The 18,635-nt window shown below is 45.1% G+C and overlaps 9 protein-coding genes across 9 annotated transcripts; 4 read left to right on the top strand and 5 right to left on the bottom strand.

The window, feature by feature from the left end:
• Nucleotides 1–428: 428 nt before the first annotated feature.
• On the bottom strand, nt 429–1,169 carry C8R40DRAFT_1106343 (uncharacterized protein). Its single transcript, XM_046228160.1, has 3 exons — nt 1,115–1,169; nt 1,023–1,056; nt 429–965 (listed from the first exon to the last, which is right to left on the bottom strand). Exons 1-3 carry the CDS (start codon nt 1,159–1,161, stop codon nt 441–443), a joined length of 606 nt encoding a protein of 201 aa, XP_046086048.1. The 5' UTR covers nt 1,162–1,169; the 3' UTR covers nt 429–440.
• A 64-nt stretch (nt 1,170–1,233) lies between these two features.
• Nucleotides 1,234–2,135, bottom strand: C8R40DRAFT_1012764 (uncharacterized protein; the record flags this gene model as incomplete). The annotated part of the gene is made up of 3 exons (XM_046222883.1): nt 1,234–1,316; nt 1,583–1,634; nt 1,764–2,135. Coding segments are annotated over 3 exons (507 nt in total), but the record flags the coding sequence as incomplete, so codon positions are not given.
• A 561-nt stretch (nt 2,136–2,696) lies between these two features.
• C8R40DRAFT_1171058 (uncharacterized protein) lies at nt 2,697–4,623 on the top strand (the record flags this gene model as incomplete). The annotated part of the gene is made up of 5 exons (XM_046231641.1): nt 2,697–2,981; nt 3,039–3,335; nt 3,396–3,999; nt 4,048–4,247; nt 4,318–4,623. 5 exons carry the CDS (start codon nt 2,697–2,699, stop codon nt 4,621–4,623), a joined length of 1,692 nt encoding a protein of 563 aa, XP_046086046.1.
• Nucleotides 4,624–5,283: 660 nt separating this feature from the next.
• Nucleotides 5,284–5,847, bottom strand: C8R40DRAFT_1069853 (uncharacterized protein; the record flags this gene model as incomplete). The annotated part of the gene is made up of 2 exons (XM_046226168.1): nt 5,284–5,356; nt 5,420–5,847. 2 exons carry the CDS (start codon nt 5,845–5,847, stop codon nt 5,284–5,286), a joined length of 501 nt encoding a protein of 166 aa, XP_046086045.1.
• A 645-nt stretch (nt 5,848–6,492) lies between these two features.
• Nucleotides 6,493–8,028, top strand: C8R40DRAFT_1190930 (uncharacterized protein; the record flags this gene model as incomplete). Its single annotated transcript, XM_046233051.1, is given in 8 exon segments — nt 6,493–6,538; nt 6,668–7,010; nt 7,049–7,104; nt 7,124–7,162; nt 7,184–7,295; nt 7,472–7,560; nt 7,661–7,791; nt 7,897–8,028. The coding sequence occupies 8 exon segments, from the start codon at nt 6,493–6,495 to the stop codon at nt 7,978–7,980; spliced, it is 900 nt and encodes a 299-aa protein (XP_046086044.1). The 3' UTR covers nt 7,981–8,028.
• A 185-nt stretch (nt 8,029–8,213) lies between these two features.
• C8R40DRAFT_1190927 (uncharacterized protein) lies at nt 8,214–8,950 on the bottom strand. The gene is made up of 3 exons (XM_046233050.1): nt 8,830–8,950; nt 8,741–8,770; nt 8,214–8,683 (listed from the first exon to the last, which is right to left on the bottom strand). The coding sequence occupies exons 1-3, from the start codon at nt 8,929–8,931 to the stop codon at nt 8,240–8,242; spliced, it is 576 nt and encodes a 191-aa protein (XP_046086043.1). The 5' UTR covers nt 8,932–8,950; the 3' UTR covers nt 8,214–8,239.
• Nucleotides 8,951–9,316: 366 nt separating this feature from the next.
• Nucleotides 9,317–11,370, bottom strand: C8R40DRAFT_1171054 (uncharacterized protein; the record flags this gene model as incomplete). The annotated part of the gene is made up of 6 exons (XM_046231640.1): nt 9,317–9,858; nt 9,911–9,998; nt 10,064–10,447; nt 10,553–10,693; nt 10,753–10,857; nt 10,936–11,370. The coding sequence occupies 6 exons, from the start codon at nt 11,368–11,370 to the stop codon at nt 9,317–9,319; spliced, it is 1,695 nt and encodes a 564-aa protein (XP_046086042.1).
• Nucleotides 11,371–12,035: 665 nt separating this feature from the next.
• C8R40DRAFT_1190920 (uncharacterized protein) lies at nt 12,036–13,371 on the top strand (the record flags this gene model as incomplete). The annotated part of the gene is made up of 7 exons (XM_046233049.1): nt 12,036–12,145; nt 12,209–12,313; nt 12,366–12,651; nt 12,710–12,830; nt 12,881–12,958; nt 13,009–13,151; nt 13,217–13,371. Exons 1-7 carry the CDS (start codon nt 12,053–12,055, stop codon nt 13,369–13,371), a joined length of 981 nt encoding a protein of 326 aa, XP_046086041.1. The 5' UTR covers nt 12,036–12,052.
• Nucleotides 13,372–14,712: 1,341 nt separating this feature from the next.
• Nucleotides 14,713–18,072, top strand: C8R40DRAFT_1069849 (uncharacterized protein; the record flags this gene model as incomplete). Its single annotated transcript, XM_046226167.1, has 17 exons — nt 14,713–15,151; nt 15,261–15,309; nt 15,355–15,634; nt 15,685–15,853; nt 15,905–16,304; nt 16,353–16,391; nt 16,454–16,731; nt 16,949–17,071; nt 17,128–17,162; nt 17,205–17,271; nt 17,322–17,419; nt 17,473–17,546; nt 17,600–17,655; nt 17,710–17,763; nt 17,790–17,855; nt 17,909–17,957; nt 18,006–18,072. 17 exons carry the CDS (start codon nt 14,713–14,715, stop codon nt 18,070–18,072), a joined length of 2,343 nt encoding a protein of 780 aa, XP_046086040.1.
• Nucleotides 18,073–18,635: the final 563 nt, after the last annotated feature.

Below are 18,635 nucleotides of genomic sequence, written 5' to 3'. Positions count from 1 at the left end.
GACATCTTACATTCATTTGATCAATTCTACATGTACTGGGCGGGAATGCAGTGTGGCATTGGCGGGAGTCCAGCGTGGGATAGTAAGAGATCAGCGGGAGTCCAGCATGACACTTGTGAGATTCCAGTGCAGCATCAGCGGAAGTCCAGCGTAACATCAGCGGGAGTCTAGAATAGCATCAGCGGAAGTCCAGCGTAACATCAGCGGGAGTCTAGAATAGCATCAGCGGGAGTCTGGTATAACATCAGCGTAAGTTTAGCTTTCACCAGCAGGAGCCTGATGCACCAGCACATCCATAGATTGAACCTACTAGCAACTTGAAGAACATCCGATACATTTGTTTAATACTCCAGCTTAGTAAATAAACTTGATAAGACCTCACGACTTCCTGGTAAGTTATGTACAATTCTCGATACAATATGGGAAAGGATAGGTAAAAGCTAGAATAAGTTACTACTTGTAGATCTTGCAATTGCAAGGGCGGTAGTCCATAAATGCACCACATCTTCCACCTGTGGTCCACGTGCAAACCCCTGAAGTTGTTCGTCCATATGAGCAAGTTGCTCTGGCATGAACAAATCAGGCGGTGGATTGACTACAACCTGGTTTAATTCAGGTGGTGGTCCCCGTTGTCCAAGCCATGAGCTAGAGCCCTCATTGCTATAATTCCTCCTCAAAGATCGTAACAGTGCTTCGTCCCTCAGTCCCTCCCAATCTAAACCAAAAACCTCGAGCTCCTCATCAGTCATTGCAACCTCATCTAAGGATTCTCCCCGCAAACCATTAGTAATCATGTCAAACCCAAACATATCTTCTGGAGATCGGGATGGTGCATTGCGCTGGGAAATACGATGATTGTTCCATGATTCAGCCCAAAAAGATAGATGCTCGTTGATTGTTGCAAGGAAAAGATGTTGAAGAAGCCATATATGATTTACATTTGAAGCATCCAAGCCATGGTGTAGCTCAAGGTCGGTGAACAGATCATGCCATGTTTGGCTGACATAGTGGCTGACATCTACCCATAGGCGCTCAATGCGAACATTATGGATAGACCTGTTGATGAAGCCCTCTGAGTATTTGACGATAAACAGGACAAGAAATGAAAACTGACCTCCCCCAGATATATGATCCACGGCCTTCCCCGCGGGCATGTTCCATAAATGCTGCAACCCAAATATTTTCAATCCCATGATCTCCACGAAGGCGTGAGGGGATTCCGTAAAGCTCTGCCGCAGCCATAAACAGTGAAAGTACAGTCTCACCCCGATTGTTGTTACTTGCTCGTAGTCCAGTAATCATCCGTGAATAGCCATCTATAAATCCATGAATTACCACACCCCAGCGTATAAGACCTGCATTTGGAATGAGTAAAAATATCCACAGTATATTAGAAACAAAAACTAACGGTGATGTCCATCATGGTGCCACAGTGAATTGGGACCTGGTACAGAATAACCCCGGCGACGGATGCGGATGCGGTCAAACACTCGATGAATTGGATCAATCCGAAGAAGAGCACATTCAATACGTTCATATGGAACAATATGACCTAGACGACGCAACATTCCATCAAGCATACGGATGCCTGCACGGCAGTAATAGACCCTCAATTGGCCCAACAGTGCATCCAGCTGGTTATCTGAAATACTAGACAGATATGTTGGTGAAGATGAGGTTGAGGCGATGGATGCAGCCTGAGCATATATTTCATCCGGTATTGATACAGGATTCTCACTCTGGGTACCCAGAATGTCATCTACCCGATCTGCCTCCAAGTGTTCAGAGTGTTCGAAAGTATTAGTGCTGATGCCAGCAGAAGATGGGAATGGGTCAATGCCAGATACAGCAATATTATTTTCGAGAAGGCGACGTCTAACAGTAGCTCTTGATACTCCAAGAAAGTCACTGATTCCAGAAGTAGAACGATGAGCGTAAGCCCAAGAGAGAAAGTCTGGGTTGATTATTGTGCGAGGACGTCCACGATGACCATTATGTTCCTGTGATATAACCTCTGGCCTTCCATGATGTGAAGCTTCTGCTTGTCGGTTGTAAAGAGCTTGGACATCTACAATCATAAGCTGAACTCCTTCACGAAGAGTTTGTAGCTCTTCTTGTTCAAAGACATTCACATTCTAAGTTCAACACGATTGTAATTAGTTAGATATTGCTGCGAAAAGAATATCCAAGATCAATACCCGATTCACAATATTACTAAACTCCTCCAAGTCTTCGCCAAGAAGTCGTAACAGAAATGGGTCTGTTTCTTCACTGTGAACACTAATAAGGAGAGCATGGAATTGTTCATAATGAGTTCGAAATGCACATAAAAGTCCATTTGAATTAATAGAATTGGTTGTGTTGACCGCTAAACTTGGGAGAAAGAAGAGCAAGAGGATACAGAAAGGACTAAACTTAATCCATTGGAACATGGAGAACAAGGACGATTTGCTCGCAGCCTCAGTGATGGAAGGATTTCTACTGGCTTGTGCAACAGCGTCTGCTGCATTCCCCCGGCATGCCCGGTTATGCCCAAAGCACAGCCACCGCCACTCCCAAATTAACCATTGGAATTAATGCACCACGCTGGGACCCACAAAGTGCGCCTTGAGATCATCTGAGTCTTGTGCCTGACTTCATCTTACATTCCATCGCACTTGTTCTATCGTTCTTCTTCTCTGGGTGCTCCATTGGAAATGGAGAACTCGGATGTTCTCACCGATGTGGAGGTCAATAAGGATCCTCAAAATTTGGATTTGAGTGAAGACCTCGATGATTCATCGACTTCGTTTCAACTACTCTCGGCCGTTCCAAGCTTTGGTGGAGCCAACCTAGACTGGCCGCTGCCATTTCCTTTCACCACCTGGGAGGAAGCTTTAGGACTAAACAATTTGCTTGAATCCCAGCAGTTTCCGGAGCCTGATTGGGAAGCGTTTGAGGCTTCTATTGCCCATGCAAACAGTAACGAAGTACTTCCTCAGGTAAATGTATACGCTTCTTATACTTGATACCATATTGCTCCAACTCCAGGCTCTCAGAATACAGCTCCATCTCAACCAGATCCAATACTCTCATTGTACCATCAAGCAGACTGGTATGCGGCCATGGCTTCTCCGATCGATTGGAACGCTCTTCTGCCTCCTCGGGCTCATGACACTGCTGCAAATGGGGATACGGCACAGATATCTTGTCTACCTGGTGGACCCTCTATCGATGATGTTCAAGCGGAGTGCCCCTCCTCTACCGATATTAAGGTTGTCGGTAGTGCTTCGCAATTCTCCTTGCCAACCTCTTCCGAGGAGGGTAATGAATGCTACGATGATATCTCTTCTGGGGTGCGTAACTAATATTGCAGTAATATTTCAGCATTCACTCAACTATGCCATGATCTGCAGGCCACAGAAACGACATCGTTGGTTCAATTGGCAGTTCCTGCTTCCACCACTCGATTGGCACGTCTTGCTCCCCCCACTAATAACACTGAACAACTATTATCGCAGTTTCCACAGGCAATTCGGTCCTCAGATTCCCATTCTCAGCCTCATCGCTCTTCACGTTCTCACAAGTCGAAACCATATGCCATCTCTACTGAGCGTTCCAAATCCCCAGACTCAGAAGTGGAGGTGATAGATACAGTGGTGGTGCAAGCGAAAGACTTTGAGGATCTGTGTGGGCTATGGAACATCAACCCGAAGGATCTCAAGTTTTTGATTGAACGTGATCATCCTTGCTACGATCGCTACAAGAACTATTGCGCCATGCGTGATTTTCTAGTACCACTAGGATTTACGAAGGATAAAACGTGGAAAGCTCTTACAAGAATGGGAGTCTACTACGCCAAATCCGAGACTCATCACTCTGAGTCCCTTGCAGATATCCTAAACCGTTGTAAATGGAAAGATCGAACTTGGGATGATAAGCGCCAATATTATAGCTGGGCGGAAGAAGCACCAAACTACGTATGGAACGATGTATACCCTAGATCGGATATTTTGGAGGGTATGTACCTATGTTCTATATTCTCACCACTATTTGATAGTCTTATAGGAACAGAATACATCAAAGATGGTGCAAACCTCTATAACCATTTTGTCCGAATTAAATTTGCTTTCGACAAGCCTGGTTATTTCAATCTCAACCTCCGGCCAAGGAAAAGTGGGGGCGACTACTATGAGACTCGAACGGCAGAGTTGGCGCAAGAGAGCATTAAAAGGTACCGCAAATCCATCGATCGTTACATCATCAAGGTTACAAAACCATAGTTGCACTTGTATGTCATTTGTTTGCTTCTCTCTTGATCCTGACTTCATCTTCCAGAGCCCAGGCTTCAGTCTTGTTATATCAGGGACCCATCACTGTGGTTCCATCTTCCAGTGCCCAAGCTTTAGTCTCATCGTATCAGGAACCCATCACCGTCCATCTCCCAGCACCCAAGCTTTAGTCTCATCGTATCAGGAACCCATCGCTGTGGTTCCATCTACCAGCGCCCAAGCTTTAGTCTCATCGTATCAGGAACCCATCGCTGTGGTTCCATCTACCAGCGCCCAAGCTTTAGTCTCATCGTATCAGGAACCCATAGGCCAACATTATTCAAGAACCCACATAGATATGGAATCATTCTGATAACTTACCTACCATTTGAATTAATTCTTTGCTCCTTTCTCCATTGCACTCTCTCATTACATTCTTTTACTTCCAAATCCTTTGCCACCGATTGCATACCCTACATCATATCTACCTACATATCCCTACGCCGTACCTACCTACATATCTCTACGCCGTACCTACCTACATATCTCTACGCCGTGCCTACCTGCATATCCCCACGCCGTGCCTACCTACATATCCCCACGCCGTACCTACCTGCATATCCCCACGTCGTACCTAACTACAAGACTCAATTGCTATTCCTACTTACATATCCCTATGCTGGAGCTACCTAACCATCCCCACGCCATACCTACCACCGTATCCCTACAACATACCTGACTATAACGCTCAATTGCTATTATCTGAAACTTGCAATGAATGGTGTAAGCTTAACTCTTATTGAATCTTGTTGTCTCCAAAGAGGCATAGGAATGGAAAGCCAAATAATACCATGCCTTTGATCCAAAAGCAGGCGGCATTTGCCTACATGAGGACTATAGGAATGCTGTGCACCAACGCTGTGAATATCGGATCTTTCCGAATCTTATCTCAAGGTAATTGGTATATGTACATATTGGCCAACAATTGACATCAGTTTTAGGTAGCTACTGGTTATGATATTATTGTTATTGCTTAGTTTCCATCGGTGCTGTAGAGACTCGAGAATACTCCTGCAGTTTGCAAAAGATCTAGGGATGAGGGTGCGCTTTACTATTGCATGGAATTGTCAGCTGCAATCCATCAACAGCCCTAAGTTAATTGGACACACCTTTGGAAATACGCCATCAGCAAAGCAGCATCCTCTACTTTTGCATTCAACTGAGCTTGCGCATCATCAGAAATACATATAGCTAGAATAGGGACCCTCCAATACGCCTCTCCTTCTCCTCGGTTACAATCCGGAGCATTGTTGCAAACCTCAACATGCAATGGCAACTCGGGATCCCCCCATCCAAAGATATGCATATTTGAGGTGTATGCCGTTTGAGCGTTGGTGAGGCTGACCAATCTCTGCATGACTACAGGGTGCAAGTAGTCGAGTCCCAAGATGTGATGTTTGCGCCTCAGGAGGTTGTGAACAGCATTCGCAGAAGGGTTTCCATCTTGGTCGATAGGAACTTTGGGTATCTTTGCAACGACTGGGGTTGGATTGTCGGGTAGCAGGATGATTGCAAGGATAGCCTCTTCTTCCGTCATCTAGAAATTCACCAATCAACTAATGTTCAGATTCTCCAGTCATAGAAAATTCAAACCGTTATTGTTCTACTTTAGGTCAATGAAGGAAATTTTTGACTCTTGTTCATCGTGTCTCCTCTCTTTTTATTTCTCAATAAAACCCAATTTCCCACCGCTTTAACGTTGATGATGCAATGCCGCTATCACTCAATACAATCATGCAATTTCTGCGACTGGTAAATATTCTCAATGGGTGTGATCGCAAACATAATATAAAAAGTTGAGACCTTAGAGTTTATCAAAGCTGAAGGAGATAATTATCAGGGAAGAGCGGAAAGCAACGGAACTGAAGAGGGAAATTATGAACCAAACGGAGGAAAATGAGCAGATGAAGCAATATATAACTGAGATGGAGCTTTTTGCAGCAGGATACGGCTTCTGGTATGCAACTTGTCCTAGATATCACCAACCACTGAAGGAAGAAAGTTTTGCAGAGCAAGCTAAATTATAGCAATATATATTTTTAGAAATAGATAGAGGGCACTCTCAAAGAATCAGGATGGACATCTAAATCAAAGGTTTCGACACCCAGCGCTAAAATAGTTTAACCTTCCCAGTTGCCCCGCACTTACCCTCATCATCCTTTGCCCCTTGTGAACCCTTAGAATGGATTCTGGAATACCGCTAGTGGTAGATAATGGCAAAGGTGTAAGTCCCATGAGATGATCCAACGATAATAGTTGACAATACACACTGTTGGATATGCGGGCTCGAATTTCCCTGAACATGGTATATCTCAAGTAAAGGCACTCATACTAAAGCTTAAATGCACCTTTCCTAGTCTTTCCGTGTCTTGTTGGCCGCCCTATCCTTCGAGCAGAACTATGGGTTGGCACTGCAGTGATCAAGGATATCATGGTTGGAGATGAAGCTGCCCAAAATCGGAACTATCTCCAAGCAACACAACCAATGGAGCATGGTATCATGAAGAATTGGGAAAATATGAAGCATCTTTGGGATCACGCGTTTGATGAGAAGCTTAAAGTTGATCCAAGAGGAAGAAAAGTGTTATTGACTGAGCCGCCAATGAACCCAAAAGCGAACAGGCAAAGGATGTGTGAGGTAATGTTTGAAGAGTACGGTCTTGGAGGTGTATATGTTGCCATTCAGGCTGTGTTGACTCTGTATGTTCAAGGAGTGTGGCGAGTACTTTCATTCAGAGATATTGGCTTCGATGTTATCTGTTAGGTCTTACAATGGGTGTTGTCATTGACTCTGGTGATGGTGTTACTCACAGTCCCCATTTACAATGGATTTGCCTTACCTCATTTAGCGCGTTGATTGGATATTGCTGGAGGAGATATTACCGGATATTTAATCAAACTGCTTCTCATGCATGGTTATGCCTTCAGCCGAACTGCTGATTTCGAGACTGTACGAGAGATCAAAGAGAAATTATGTTATGTTAGGTGAGCACCTTACTCGTGAACCATGGTTGCGTGATGCTAATCTGAAATCATACTAGCTATGATCTCAATCTCGACACCTGTCTTATAGAGTAAACAACAGTACTTGTTGAGAGTTACCAGGTAAACTGCAAAGTTACAGACCATTATTACCATTGTACTCAGAGTTTTCCATCTAGTTGCCTGATAGTCCGTTCAGAGCGATTTGAAGCACCAGAATGCATGTTCCAGCCACATCTGGTTGACGTAGAACAGCCTGGTGTAGCAGGTCTGCTTTCACTCTCGCAGTGCTCATGCTCTCATCTCATGCCATTTATTCCTAGAAATGCTATTCCAGACCATCCAAAATGCTGCTGTTGATATATGAGCTGAGCTATACAAGCATGTCATCCTTTCCGGTGGATCAAGCATGTATCTCGGTCTTTCCAGTTGTCCAGAGAAAGAGATGAAACAGTTGTATCTAACGTGTATCCTGAATGGTGATCCATCGAGATTGAACGTATGTTTTCTCCTAGTGGGCAGAACATGTTAAATTCTCCGGAATAAGTATGTTTTCTCCTACTCAACTCATATGAAAATCTGAAAACTAGATCCTTTCCTACAGAAATTCAAAATCAGAATCGAAGACCCTCCTCGACGAAAGCATATGGTTTTCCTCAGTCGCGCAGTCCTTGCTGACATCATGTGAGGCCGCGAAGAATTCTGGATATCACGAGAGGAGTGGTTCGAGCAGGGTGTTCAATCCCTTGATAAGCTTGGCCAAGGAGAAAATTAGACGCTACATCTGTACAGCAGCTGTACTGTTTCAGTAACCACTGTAATATACGGACGGTTTAAAGTAATATACAAAATATTTGGAACAGCACACGAAACAAACCACGAAGACCAGAAATCTCTCTTTCAACTAGATACATGCCCTGCCGCTACCACTTATCCCAGAATCCGGACTAACGTTCTAAACGCCTCGTCGCATCACCAAAGTCACTTCGGATTATGTCAATGCTTTGTACCAGCCTCAGCTCCCTCCCTCTCATCCTTCGAACCTTGCGAATAGGCTCAACCGCATCCTTCTCATCATCAGTGACGAGCCGTTCCTCCTCGGGTAGCTGTTCGGAGTACTCAAATGTCTTACAAAGCACCGCATGAGTTTTTGTCAACGCTTGAGATACGGCTTCAGATAAAGATGTCCGGAATGGAGGAAGGACCTGCAGTAATGATGACTCAAGTGATGGATTGTAGTGTGCCACGACAAGAGAAGAAAAGAGGTCCCCAACGCCGAAAAAATATCCAGGGAGTAAAGGAACACATTGTGCATGTACATCGGAAGGCGAATTCTCGTTTGATATCGAGTTCCGCTGCAGACGTTTTGCTCCCTCCAGAATGGCCGTATCCTGCGCAATGATGATTTCGAATTCTATATATTTAAAATTAAGGTCTAAAAGACCTGCATGGTTGGAGAAATTGGCGGTATTCACAAGCTGTGATTGAAAGAATCCTGAATCAGACAAATATCGGCTATAATTTCTATGAGACGTACATCAACATCATAGCCAAGACATTGCAGAGGGAAGGCAGCAGCTTTACCACCAACGTAGCCAAAAGCAACATGAGATTGGATGCTGAGGACTCTTCCTTCCATAACTTATGTCGGAGTAAAACTTGAGAAGGAAAAACACAGATTTTGAAGGATGAAACCCCTGCATATAACGAAAAACAGGTCAAAGCTAGATAGAAGAAAAGAGAGAGAGAGAGAACAAAAACAAGCACAGCGAACAAGGACCAGAGATGGTATAGTACAGTTATAGCAGATAGGGTAGATAGACATAAAGGGATTGCGTTTTGCATACGCGGGAGTGGAAACAGTTTCCTCCTTCCAAAAAAACAGATCGAATCTCAGTATTGTCCTCCCAAGTTGCATCTCTCCTTCCTTCCTCCCTTCCTTGATTCCGTCCAGCAGCTCAGGCCACCGCATGCGGGTGATCACAACCTACTTCATTGGATCCAACGAATCATCCAGTCCCTGATCATTTGGACTGAACTATTGCCTGAAGTCTCTTTTGAAATTCGAGTCCCCTCTTGGATCCCGAAAGAGATTGGGGGTCGAACGTATCAAGGCCACCAACTTCGATGTCGTTCATAAAGTCTGATCTGAAGAAAGGTATGTCTGAGCCCGTACCATTCATTGCATTGATACCACAGTTGATACCAACCATACCGGAACCCATGCCGCCTGGGCCAATACCATTGGGCATCCCAGACATCGGACCAGACATCCCTGGCATTGGAGTATTGCCAAGCATCGAACCTGGTGAAGGATCCATGTTTGGCGGAGGTAGAGATGTCATACCTGGGTGAGGACCAGAATTTGGGGCGGGGTTCTGGGATGACAGAGGTCTACCTGGTGGTACAGGCATTGACGAAGGACCATTAGCAGGACCTGATGCAGTAGGGGCCATACCTGCACTTGAAGGAGGAAGTCCACCGCGAGGTGAGCCTTCAATTTTCATATTGATGTCCTTTGCCGAGCCATCCTTGTTCATCCCAGGTGATAGAGGTGACATTGGGGCTGCCACCAAGAGTTGAGCCTGGGTCGGAAGGAGATCCAGCGCCACCACCACCAAGCTGTCGTTGATGGAAATTGGCAAGTGAGTTGTGGCATTGTATTGGTCCGTCTAGTGGTGGTGGACGACCGGGTGGGTTCGTGGGCTATGAGAGAACATACGTCTTAATTTGAAAAAGGAATTGGCGGAGGATTACAGTTAGTTACCGACCTGTATCTGAGGGGTCATCATACCCTGCTGACCCGCCATCCCCCCGCCCATTGGTGGTGACATTGCGTTAATCGTATGTGGCAGAGCCGGACCATTCATGGTATTCATTCCTATCCCGCCCATTCCTCCCATCGGCTGACCAAACCCATTTACATTCATAGGACCACCTGGGGGTCCTCCTCCGGGCATTGGTGGACGCATGCCTCCTAATGTTGGTTGATGTGGACCGGGACCTGGACCTGGACCACCAGGCGGGCCCATACTTGAGCCTGGTTGGCCTGGCTGGGCCGCGTGCTGTGGGTAGGCTGGACCTGGTGGTGGATCGACAGGTGACTGGCGAGGTTTCTTTGTTGGAGGTGATCCTGTCCCAGGGACGTTGTCCGGCTAAGGAGCGACAAGGTCAGTATATGATCCTCAAGATAAATGGGGATTTGGGATTGATTTCTTGATGAAGTATGATGATGTCGAGAAACTGATTACATTACTTACATCTTCTCGAGGCGACGTGCTGTTCCGCTTCCCAGTTCTACGTTGTGGTGGATGCATTGTTGAAGGACCTGCAGCAGCATTTGGGGGACCAGATTTGCGTCCTGTGGGACCTTTCTGTCGCCACATACTATTGATACGTTGCTGTAAAACAGATCAGGATAGGTGAGAAGACGTCACTGAATCAGAGGTAGTTCTCCGACTCGGTGTCTCCCAATTTCGATTGGCATAAGGGATGAACGACCATTCGAATTTGATGAATTCAAAATCTGCGATTCGACTAAAGCCGTGTGAGCCAGCGCAGCAGGCTGGGTGTACATGCAAGTGTCGTCAACCTGATGCCTCTTGTCTGACTCACACTGCGGACATGATATCGATCTGCGTACTATCTGCGAAGGATAAGTGGGAGAGTGTGAAAGAGGGCGTGATGTCCTCGCGCTAGATGTACAAGCAGATCTAGCTGGCGGTTTTTTTGAACCAAGTTTTCCACTAGGGCTCCGAGGGTCATGATCGTCTCTGTCAGACTGTTTATCCAGATCCTGCAACTGCTTCTGAAAGCTCCATCCCATGGTTAAGGGACCGAACATAGCTCGCGCTGGAGCAGAAGACGATCGAACTTCCATAGTACATTCCGAATCGTGTCTTGGTTTTCTGCGCTGTGACGGAGGCGAAGTTGGATAAAGGAAAGGAGATACATGGGTTGGGTCTGGTAGGAGAGCTTCCCGCGATAGTAAAGAGTCAGATCGAGGCTCGTTCTGAGATACGAGCCGCCAGGGAGAAGTTACTGCCTCTCGAAAGTTCGAAGAATTCTTCGAGCTCATTACGAATACAGGTCATTTATGAAGATATAGGCCTTTAAAGTTCCATTTTCTGACTTGACATTAGCTAATTCAAGGAGACGTCTATGGAGCACAAGGGAAGCCTCACTTGCTTTGGCGCAGCGCGCAGCTCTGATACCGCGCGTTTCAAGCCGTTTGGAGTGTATAAATGTTTGGCGCCACCGTTGTATCTCCGGATCAAAGGGGAAGTGAGACCGGTCATGAGTATTCTAGGTTTAAGAAAGTTCATTTTGTTGATGCCTCAAGCTTACCTGGAGTAAAATCATGCTGAAAACCTCTTCAAACTAGGCAGGAAGTACCAGGAACAGAAGCAATTGACGGGAATGCACACCTGGCAAATGCTGGCAAATGGCTGCGCAATCACTCAGCTGAATGATTTCTCCTGCTAGGTCTTCCTTGGCAAAAATCTGCGAAGGTATACTCATCCGGATTATGCTTATCTGTGCTGAGAAGAACTCGAGGTTTTCGGCAAGGTTGCGGGAACAAGCAAGTCACTTTTGTTGGCGTGCGAGATATGATGTAACGAGCGCGGGAGTCAGGACTGCCGACCCCGTAAGTGGGGCGCTTAATTTAACTTCTTCTTTAGACCGGTACCGCCTTCATCTACAGTGTTATTACTGTAAAAGTCAGCAGAGGTAAATTAAAGACTTTCCTCTTTACCACCATGTCCTACTACCCGTCAAATCACCAAAACTCGGACTATGGCGCACCATTTGCGCCACCCAATAATCAAGGTTACTATCCTCCCGGAGGATTCGTGAGTACAATTCATGCTTACGAGTCATCGTGCGCAGAGCTTATGCATTACTAAATTCAATAGAATCTGCCTCAGGCTCCTGGTAATCCTCCCCCTATTCCATCGTATTCTTATCCTGCATCAAATTATCAAACTCATCCCCCTCCTCCTTCTTTTCACAACGGATATGTGCGTCGTTCCTCGGTTCTTCGCAAGAAATATAACTAAAATGAGAATCCAGGCGCCAACGTATCTACCCGCTCCAGCATCCCAATCGCACGGAGGTTACACTCCCGGCCCTCCTCCTCCGTCACAATCGACATATCCAGGAGTCTCTTACCGAGCTCCACGGTATTCTCACTATCAAAATCAAGCATCTGTTATACAATACCGCAATACGCCTGTTCCGGCACCTGTAGGGTACGATATGCCACCTTTGGGTGATATTGCTCCGGGGTACGACCCTTCGACGGATATTGACAAGATTCGGAAAGCCACGAAAGGAATAGGCACTGACGAGACTGCCCGTAGGTTTTTGTATCCCACTTCTGTTTGAGCTACAATCTGACATTATTTATGCACTAGTTATTGCTGTTCTAGCTCATCTTGGGTCGCTTCCTATAGCTTCGCTGTCGGCAGCTTTCAAGGCGAGGACAGGGAAAACTCTAGTCGAAGTTTTGGACAGTGAGACTAGCGGATATTTCGGGTGAGTTGCTGATCATGACCTTATCGACCTCATTCCTAAATTGAATTCAGAGAAACTCTCCACGGACTAGTGCAAGGCCCACTTTGGCACGACGCTGAACTTGCCCGGAGTGCAATTCAAGGGGCAGGGTAAACTCCATTCATTCTGTAGATTGACCTTCACTGACAATTTCCAACAGAACGGATGAACTGCTTTTGACCGAGGTCATCGCCGACCTGACTCCTTCAGATCGCCAAAATCTCTTTATGGCATACCGGATGCGCTACGGTCGCGATCTCCAAGCTGATATACGCAACGACTTGAGTGCAAAGACCGAAAGACGTGCGTTCAGCGTCTATACTGCGTTCATTGATGTATGCCCTTTTCTGACACGCTCGCTCGTATAGAAGCTCAGAGGAATGTGCTCTCTAGCTCTACCGGTGTTGCATTCGATCCTCCGATGCTTCTAGTGCGGTTAGCAGAAAAGGAAAAAGCGCATCGCGAGAAGGAAATTTGTTTAACGGGCGACGAACGGGTCGCGTTGAACAGTCTACTCAGTTAGGGGATAGTCGACTCTGAGGATAATAATCAGCTTGATTTAGACAAAGACAAGCGGAACGAGAGCTGGATAAAAAAGGCAAAGGAATGTCGGGAATATGTGGGTTTGTCAATCAGCAGTCAATTTCGATCCCAGTTTCAAGTCATGTTTACTCTTGCCGGTGCTTGCGTTCCACAGGATATTAGACCCGAAGTGTCTATGTCCGCGTCCACCTCGTCCGCTCTCTCAGTACCTCGAGAAGTTTCTTCTTCTTCCTAGACCTCCGATTCTTCCGACTCTTCCGCAACCATGAACAAACCTTCTCCATCGAAAGTAGCTCCCACTCATACGTCCTGCGAACAGCCTCATTGGACAGTATATCGTTACTATCTTGATTCAGATTCCGGAATGCTGAACAAAGACCACGACAAAGACGCTGATACTGATGCTCCTCCTGAAGGCTCACGCTTGTGCGTAGACGACCGTGACCGGTGCTTAGGCGAAGTTATTACATCCTGGATAGATGAAGCCGAGGTTCCATGTGATCGACTTCGTGCTGTAAGCACTAATTCAGAACACCGCGGCGGAATCGGGCTCATGAATGGATTAGGAGGATCTTCGACGATGACAACGTGGAAGCGGTGTGAGGTTCAGGTGGGGAAGCATGAGAGGAGGTTCGTGCATGGCAGAGTAAAAGTCAGTGCCGCATCAAATGGCCTGCTGTCAAGGTCCTTGCCGCGACAAGCCTGGTTCACCCCAGTATCGCTACTAGTGCAGACGGCAGTGACGAGAGCAATGTCAATGAAAGCGATCGAAGTCCAGATGCGAGAGTGGTTACTATATGGGAAAGTTGTTTGATATGCGGTGCAGAGACCAAGAAAAATGAGTCGAGCGAGGGAGCATATTTGTTCTCGTTTGCAAAATACCTCGAACTTCTAATCTATTCCTCACTTCTTTGCAAGCTTTCGCCGCGGTTATGCGAACATACGGACCTTTCTTCCCTCTTCTACTTCATCTACTAAAAAAAGTGGTTTAGGACATAGGAAAAGTGTCTCCCGATAAGTTAAGTTTTGTTATCTTCCAGTTGGGTCAGATGGTGGCCTCGGTACCTGCGTGAGCTGATATCTCCTGATAAGTCAAGTTTTGTTATCTTCCAGTTGGGTCAGATGGTGGCCTCGGTACCTTTGTGAGCTGATATCTCCACCAATATTCTGACAATCGAATGTAATTTCGGAGAAATCCGATGTGAGCACCGTTAGAGCAGAGCATTTTCACGATGCAGGTTTCGGGGTATTCCGAAAGCAAAAACAAATAAATTCGGGGTCTGGGTAGCGACCATGAGCCTCCCATTCTTACTCTTCCACCATGAAGTTCTCTGCAAAACCTCTTAGAAGGGCAGCCAAATGGGTACGCTCCACCTCCGACACATTGATTGCCAAGCATCCTACCAGGAGGTCCAAAAGGACTGCATCAGTGACCTCTCCATCCTCGCAAGCTAATTCGACGACCTTTGAGCCTTCGCTCCGTGAAATGCCTCTGAACCCTGAGCCATTTGTAGTTCCCGATGGCTTTGTTAAGGATGGTGTTCAGCTATCATTCCCCCCCAGTCGAGATCGATATCTACCAGCCATCTTCTCCGTTCCTTCACATCCTCGTATACCTGAAGACGTTCGCTCAGAAATCAACCGCATCCTTATTATACCCTGGCCTGCAAACAATCCATCATACAACAAGTTTTTCTTTCACTATGTCAAAGAGAATGTGAAGATTCCAGGTGGTCCAAATGCCACTATCCCTCTTACTGGTAGACTTCACATTATAACCACCTGGATATTTACACAAATTTTTTTTTCAAAATATAGGTTGGGAAAAACTCTTTCCCGGTGATATTATTTTTGTTCGGGATCTTTCAGGTTCAGGAGAACCATTGGACGATATATTTGAAGGAGCTGTGGTCTCCCCGTTTGTATCTCCATTTGCTCATCATTGCAACAATGCTAAATGTAGCTACCTCAGGGATCCAAATAGTAATCTTGGTAAAATGATGCTCAATCTCCGTGATCTGACATTAGGCACAAGGGAAGAACGTACACAACTTGGCCGCACCCATTTTGAAAAATGCTCCAAACGAGCTATTCCAGTAGGAGGGGAAGGTTCTTGTTATTCTGTTGGATTAAGCCATCAGAAGCCCAGAAATTTGGCTGGTCCTTCAGCAGGAGGAAAGGTCAGGGGGAAAATCAGTGAGGAGGAGCAAGAACATGTTGAAATACGGGAAAATTTGGTCAAAGTATGCAAAAATTGTACAGATTTTGAATGACCATTCTCATGCAACAATAGACTGCCATCCGAATAGGCGTGGATATCTTCAAGCGACTCTTGCCCCAAGAGTACAAGGTCCTTGAAAACAATGCAGAATTACACAATGTTCCTCGAATTGGCACTGATGACAATGTCTGCTTTACTGGAGTCCAATACAATGTTGCAAAACCACAACCTGAAGAAGACAGTGAGTTTCAATCCTCAGTTATTTATTTATTCTGTCTCATCATATTTGTAGAGCCTACTTGTATCAAAACACTATTTTTCTTTGGAGGTGTTCATATTGATCAAGCTGATTCCAATGGCGGTAGGACAAAAATACTTTCTGCTCCAGATCTTCCTGAAGGCTGGGAAGGGGGGCGTTTCCACCTTGTGGAATTTGGTTTATACGTTGAGTTGGATGGATTGATTATTGCAAACTTTAGTGGCTTACACCTTCATGGTGGTACTCCACCATTGGCACCTACTGGTGCTGAAATTCCTGCCTGGGCATACCGTTCTGTGGTTGTGCTTTATCCTCAAGGTCCTATATTAGATGGACGGGTGGTAATGAATATTTCAGCTGATGAAGATGGTGTCCCTATGCAATTAACACCAAAGATGAGAAATTTAACTTCACAACCCCCAATTGCTGAAATGTAGTTTCACTATTTCATTCACACAACATGTACTAACATTGGACTCAGTGAATATGAAGAACTATCACCTGAAGATAAGGTCCAGAAGTATGTCTTTCCCATCTAAATATTATAGTGTATTGTATTCACTAACTTTGGAATCGTGTTAGTCTGGCCATTGAAGAAATTGCACTTTCTGCGAGGGAGATCAACTTTGTGGATGATGGTCATATTATAATGACACCTCAAGCTGAGGCAGACTTTCTTGCTCGAGCTTTCTATGAATTTCTCCGGTACCATCAAATCCGCAGTGGAATGACAGCTCCTGGGGATTTTGAAACCTTCCGCCACACTTGGTCAATTAAACGGAACGATTGCATTTACTATCCACGTCCTTGGCCTTTATGCCCTGATGGATCAGGATGGAGTGAATCTCTCACAAGTACAGGTCTGTAGCTGATATTCAATATCTAGGGTTTACTCATTCTTGTTAACTAAGAGCCGAGTCTACTTACGCTGCGTCAAAATATATATTTGCAATGGATTCAGCATTGCAAGCGCTATCGGCAAATTACACCATCAGTCTCACGGAATTATAAGTCTCCCCCAATTCGTGAGGCAGATTCATTTCCTTACCATGTTGCATCTAACATTCAAACAAAAAGGAGTACCTGGGCCACGTTTCAACCATATTCCATCGAAGCAGAATGATGCACTACGTATCAAACAGAAGAAAATTGCTGCAAATAGTCGAAGGGGTTTACGGTCCCAGAAAGGACCCGGCGTTTGTATGTTACACAGTTGTTCTATTATTCTGCACTCACATCAGTTACTTTGTACTCAGCTGATATATCCAGTGCTGCTCAACATGCACTGCAGGTAGTAAATTTTGAACCTGAGAATTTGTCTATAAATATGAAGAAAAGAAAACATGGAAGTGACAACAAGAAGAACAAATCCAACAACAAAATTCAAAGAATGACAGAAGGTATACCTTTGAGTTGTAATTCTCTACATAGCTGAATCCTTCTATCATAGCTGTTGTGGACAATATAGATGATGAAGGTAACAAGGATGATGATAAAGAATTTTCTGTCAAACGATTTATTTCACATCGTCTCTCCAACAATCCCAAGGTGCTAATAATCTCTTTTTAAACTGGTTTATATTATAATTGTTTTCCTGGTAGCATCCTGGCTATGAATACTTGATTGAGTGGGAGCAAGATAGCTCGGAAACATGGGTTCATGAAAGTCTTATTAGGTAAGGTAGAGAAAAAAACTCAAATTATGGGCATGCTAATACTTGCACATTAGCCAAGGACAGATGTACAATAATTATCGTCAAAAGGCATTCACTAAAATTACAGAGGGTAAAAAAACTACTGTGCCTCCCCTTTCTATCCAATCTAATATCATCTGCATAGTCTCTTCAGAAAGCAATTCCATGGGTAGGAAGCGGGTGTATCATATGTATCTGGGTCCGTTAGCTTAATTATATGTGTAGATTTTGATGGCATGGACAACTTTAACTGTCCTTCCAATGTGGCCCATCAACCACCAAGAGAAGATGGTATTTATCATTTTGCATCATTGGATGAGATTCAATATTAATCTTTCTTGTAGAAGGTTTTGCAAGGAGTGGTTTACCGGGCCAGAACAATGATACCAGTAGGTGGTTTATGATGCCCACACTGTGATGTATCAATGTATTTCCCTGCAGCATTCCGGATCCCCCTCTTGATGGAAGTTTCAGAGGACTCAATAACATGCACAATCCAAACCCTTGAAGATGCTATATCTAGCCGGCATGAAGCTGAAGGTGCAGGTGTACTGAAGCTGTTTCAGCAGATTCAAGAAATACATCTTGCCATTGAAAATACACCACTCGATCCTAGAACTATGAAAGTAGTTGGAAATGCCTGGTCCTTAATCAGTTCATTGCAAGCAAAATCCAGGATTCATGATGCTGAGACTCTAATTCTTCACCACACAATTATGCTTACCCATTACCGTCTGTATAACTGGGTGTGGAGATGCATCGATACCTCATTGGATAATCCTGGCTTTTCAACCTGGTGGACACGTCTTCATAACTATGTTAAAGATGCCTTTGAATTGGGACAACCCGATACCTATTTTGATTTCGACTCTTCAACTTATTTGCCACTGCTACAACCCCCTCGTGTATACCGGTGGAAGTATCGACCTAGACAAAGGATAAAGGAGGGTACCCGCCTAGGGAATACTTCACTATGCTCTGAAGTGATTTTCTATTGGCTTGGTCTACCTTCTGATTCCCACCATTCTATGCAATCAATCTTCCTATGCTCTCTCATGGGAAGTGTGGCTG

Source organism: Lentinula edodes, assembly GCF_021015755.1.
Source record: "Lentinula edodes strain Le(Bin) 0899 ss11 chromosome Unknown C8R40scaffold_19, whole genome shotgun sequence".
Taxonomy (NCBI): domain Eukaryota; kingdom Fungi; phylum Basidiomycota; class Agaricomycetes; order Agaricales; family Omphalotaceae; genus Lentinula; species Lentinula edodes.
Note: the sequence above shows the minus strand (reverse complement) of the source record. Positions and strands in the feature narration are given on the sequence as shown.

Coding starts and splice junctions, on each gene's coding strand:
- C8R40DRAFT_1106343 (XM_046228160.1), bottom strand. CDS start 1,161: ATGGAACATGCCCGCGGGGAAGGCCGTGGATCATATATCTGGGGGAG. Junction 1,057..1,114: donor GGATCATATATCTGGGGGAG/GTCAGTTTTCAT, acceptor CTTCATCAACAG/GTCTATCCATAATGTTCGCA. Junction 966..1,022: donor TTCGCATTGAGCGCCTATGG/GTAGATGTCAGC, acceptor ACCGACCTTGAG/CTACACCATGGCTTGGATGC.
- C8R40DRAFT_1190927 (XM_046233050.1), bottom strand. CDS start 8,931: ATGGAAGGAAGAGTCCTCAGCATCCAATCTCATGTTGCTTTTGGCTAC. Junction 8,771..8,829: donor GTCTTGGCTATGATGTTGAT/GTACGTCTCATA, acceptor TTTCAATCACAG/CTTGTGAATACCGCCAATTT. Junction 8,684..8,740: donor CCGCCAATTTCTCCAACCAT/GCAGGTCTTTTA, acceptor ATCATTGCGCAG/GATACGGCCATTCTGGAGGG.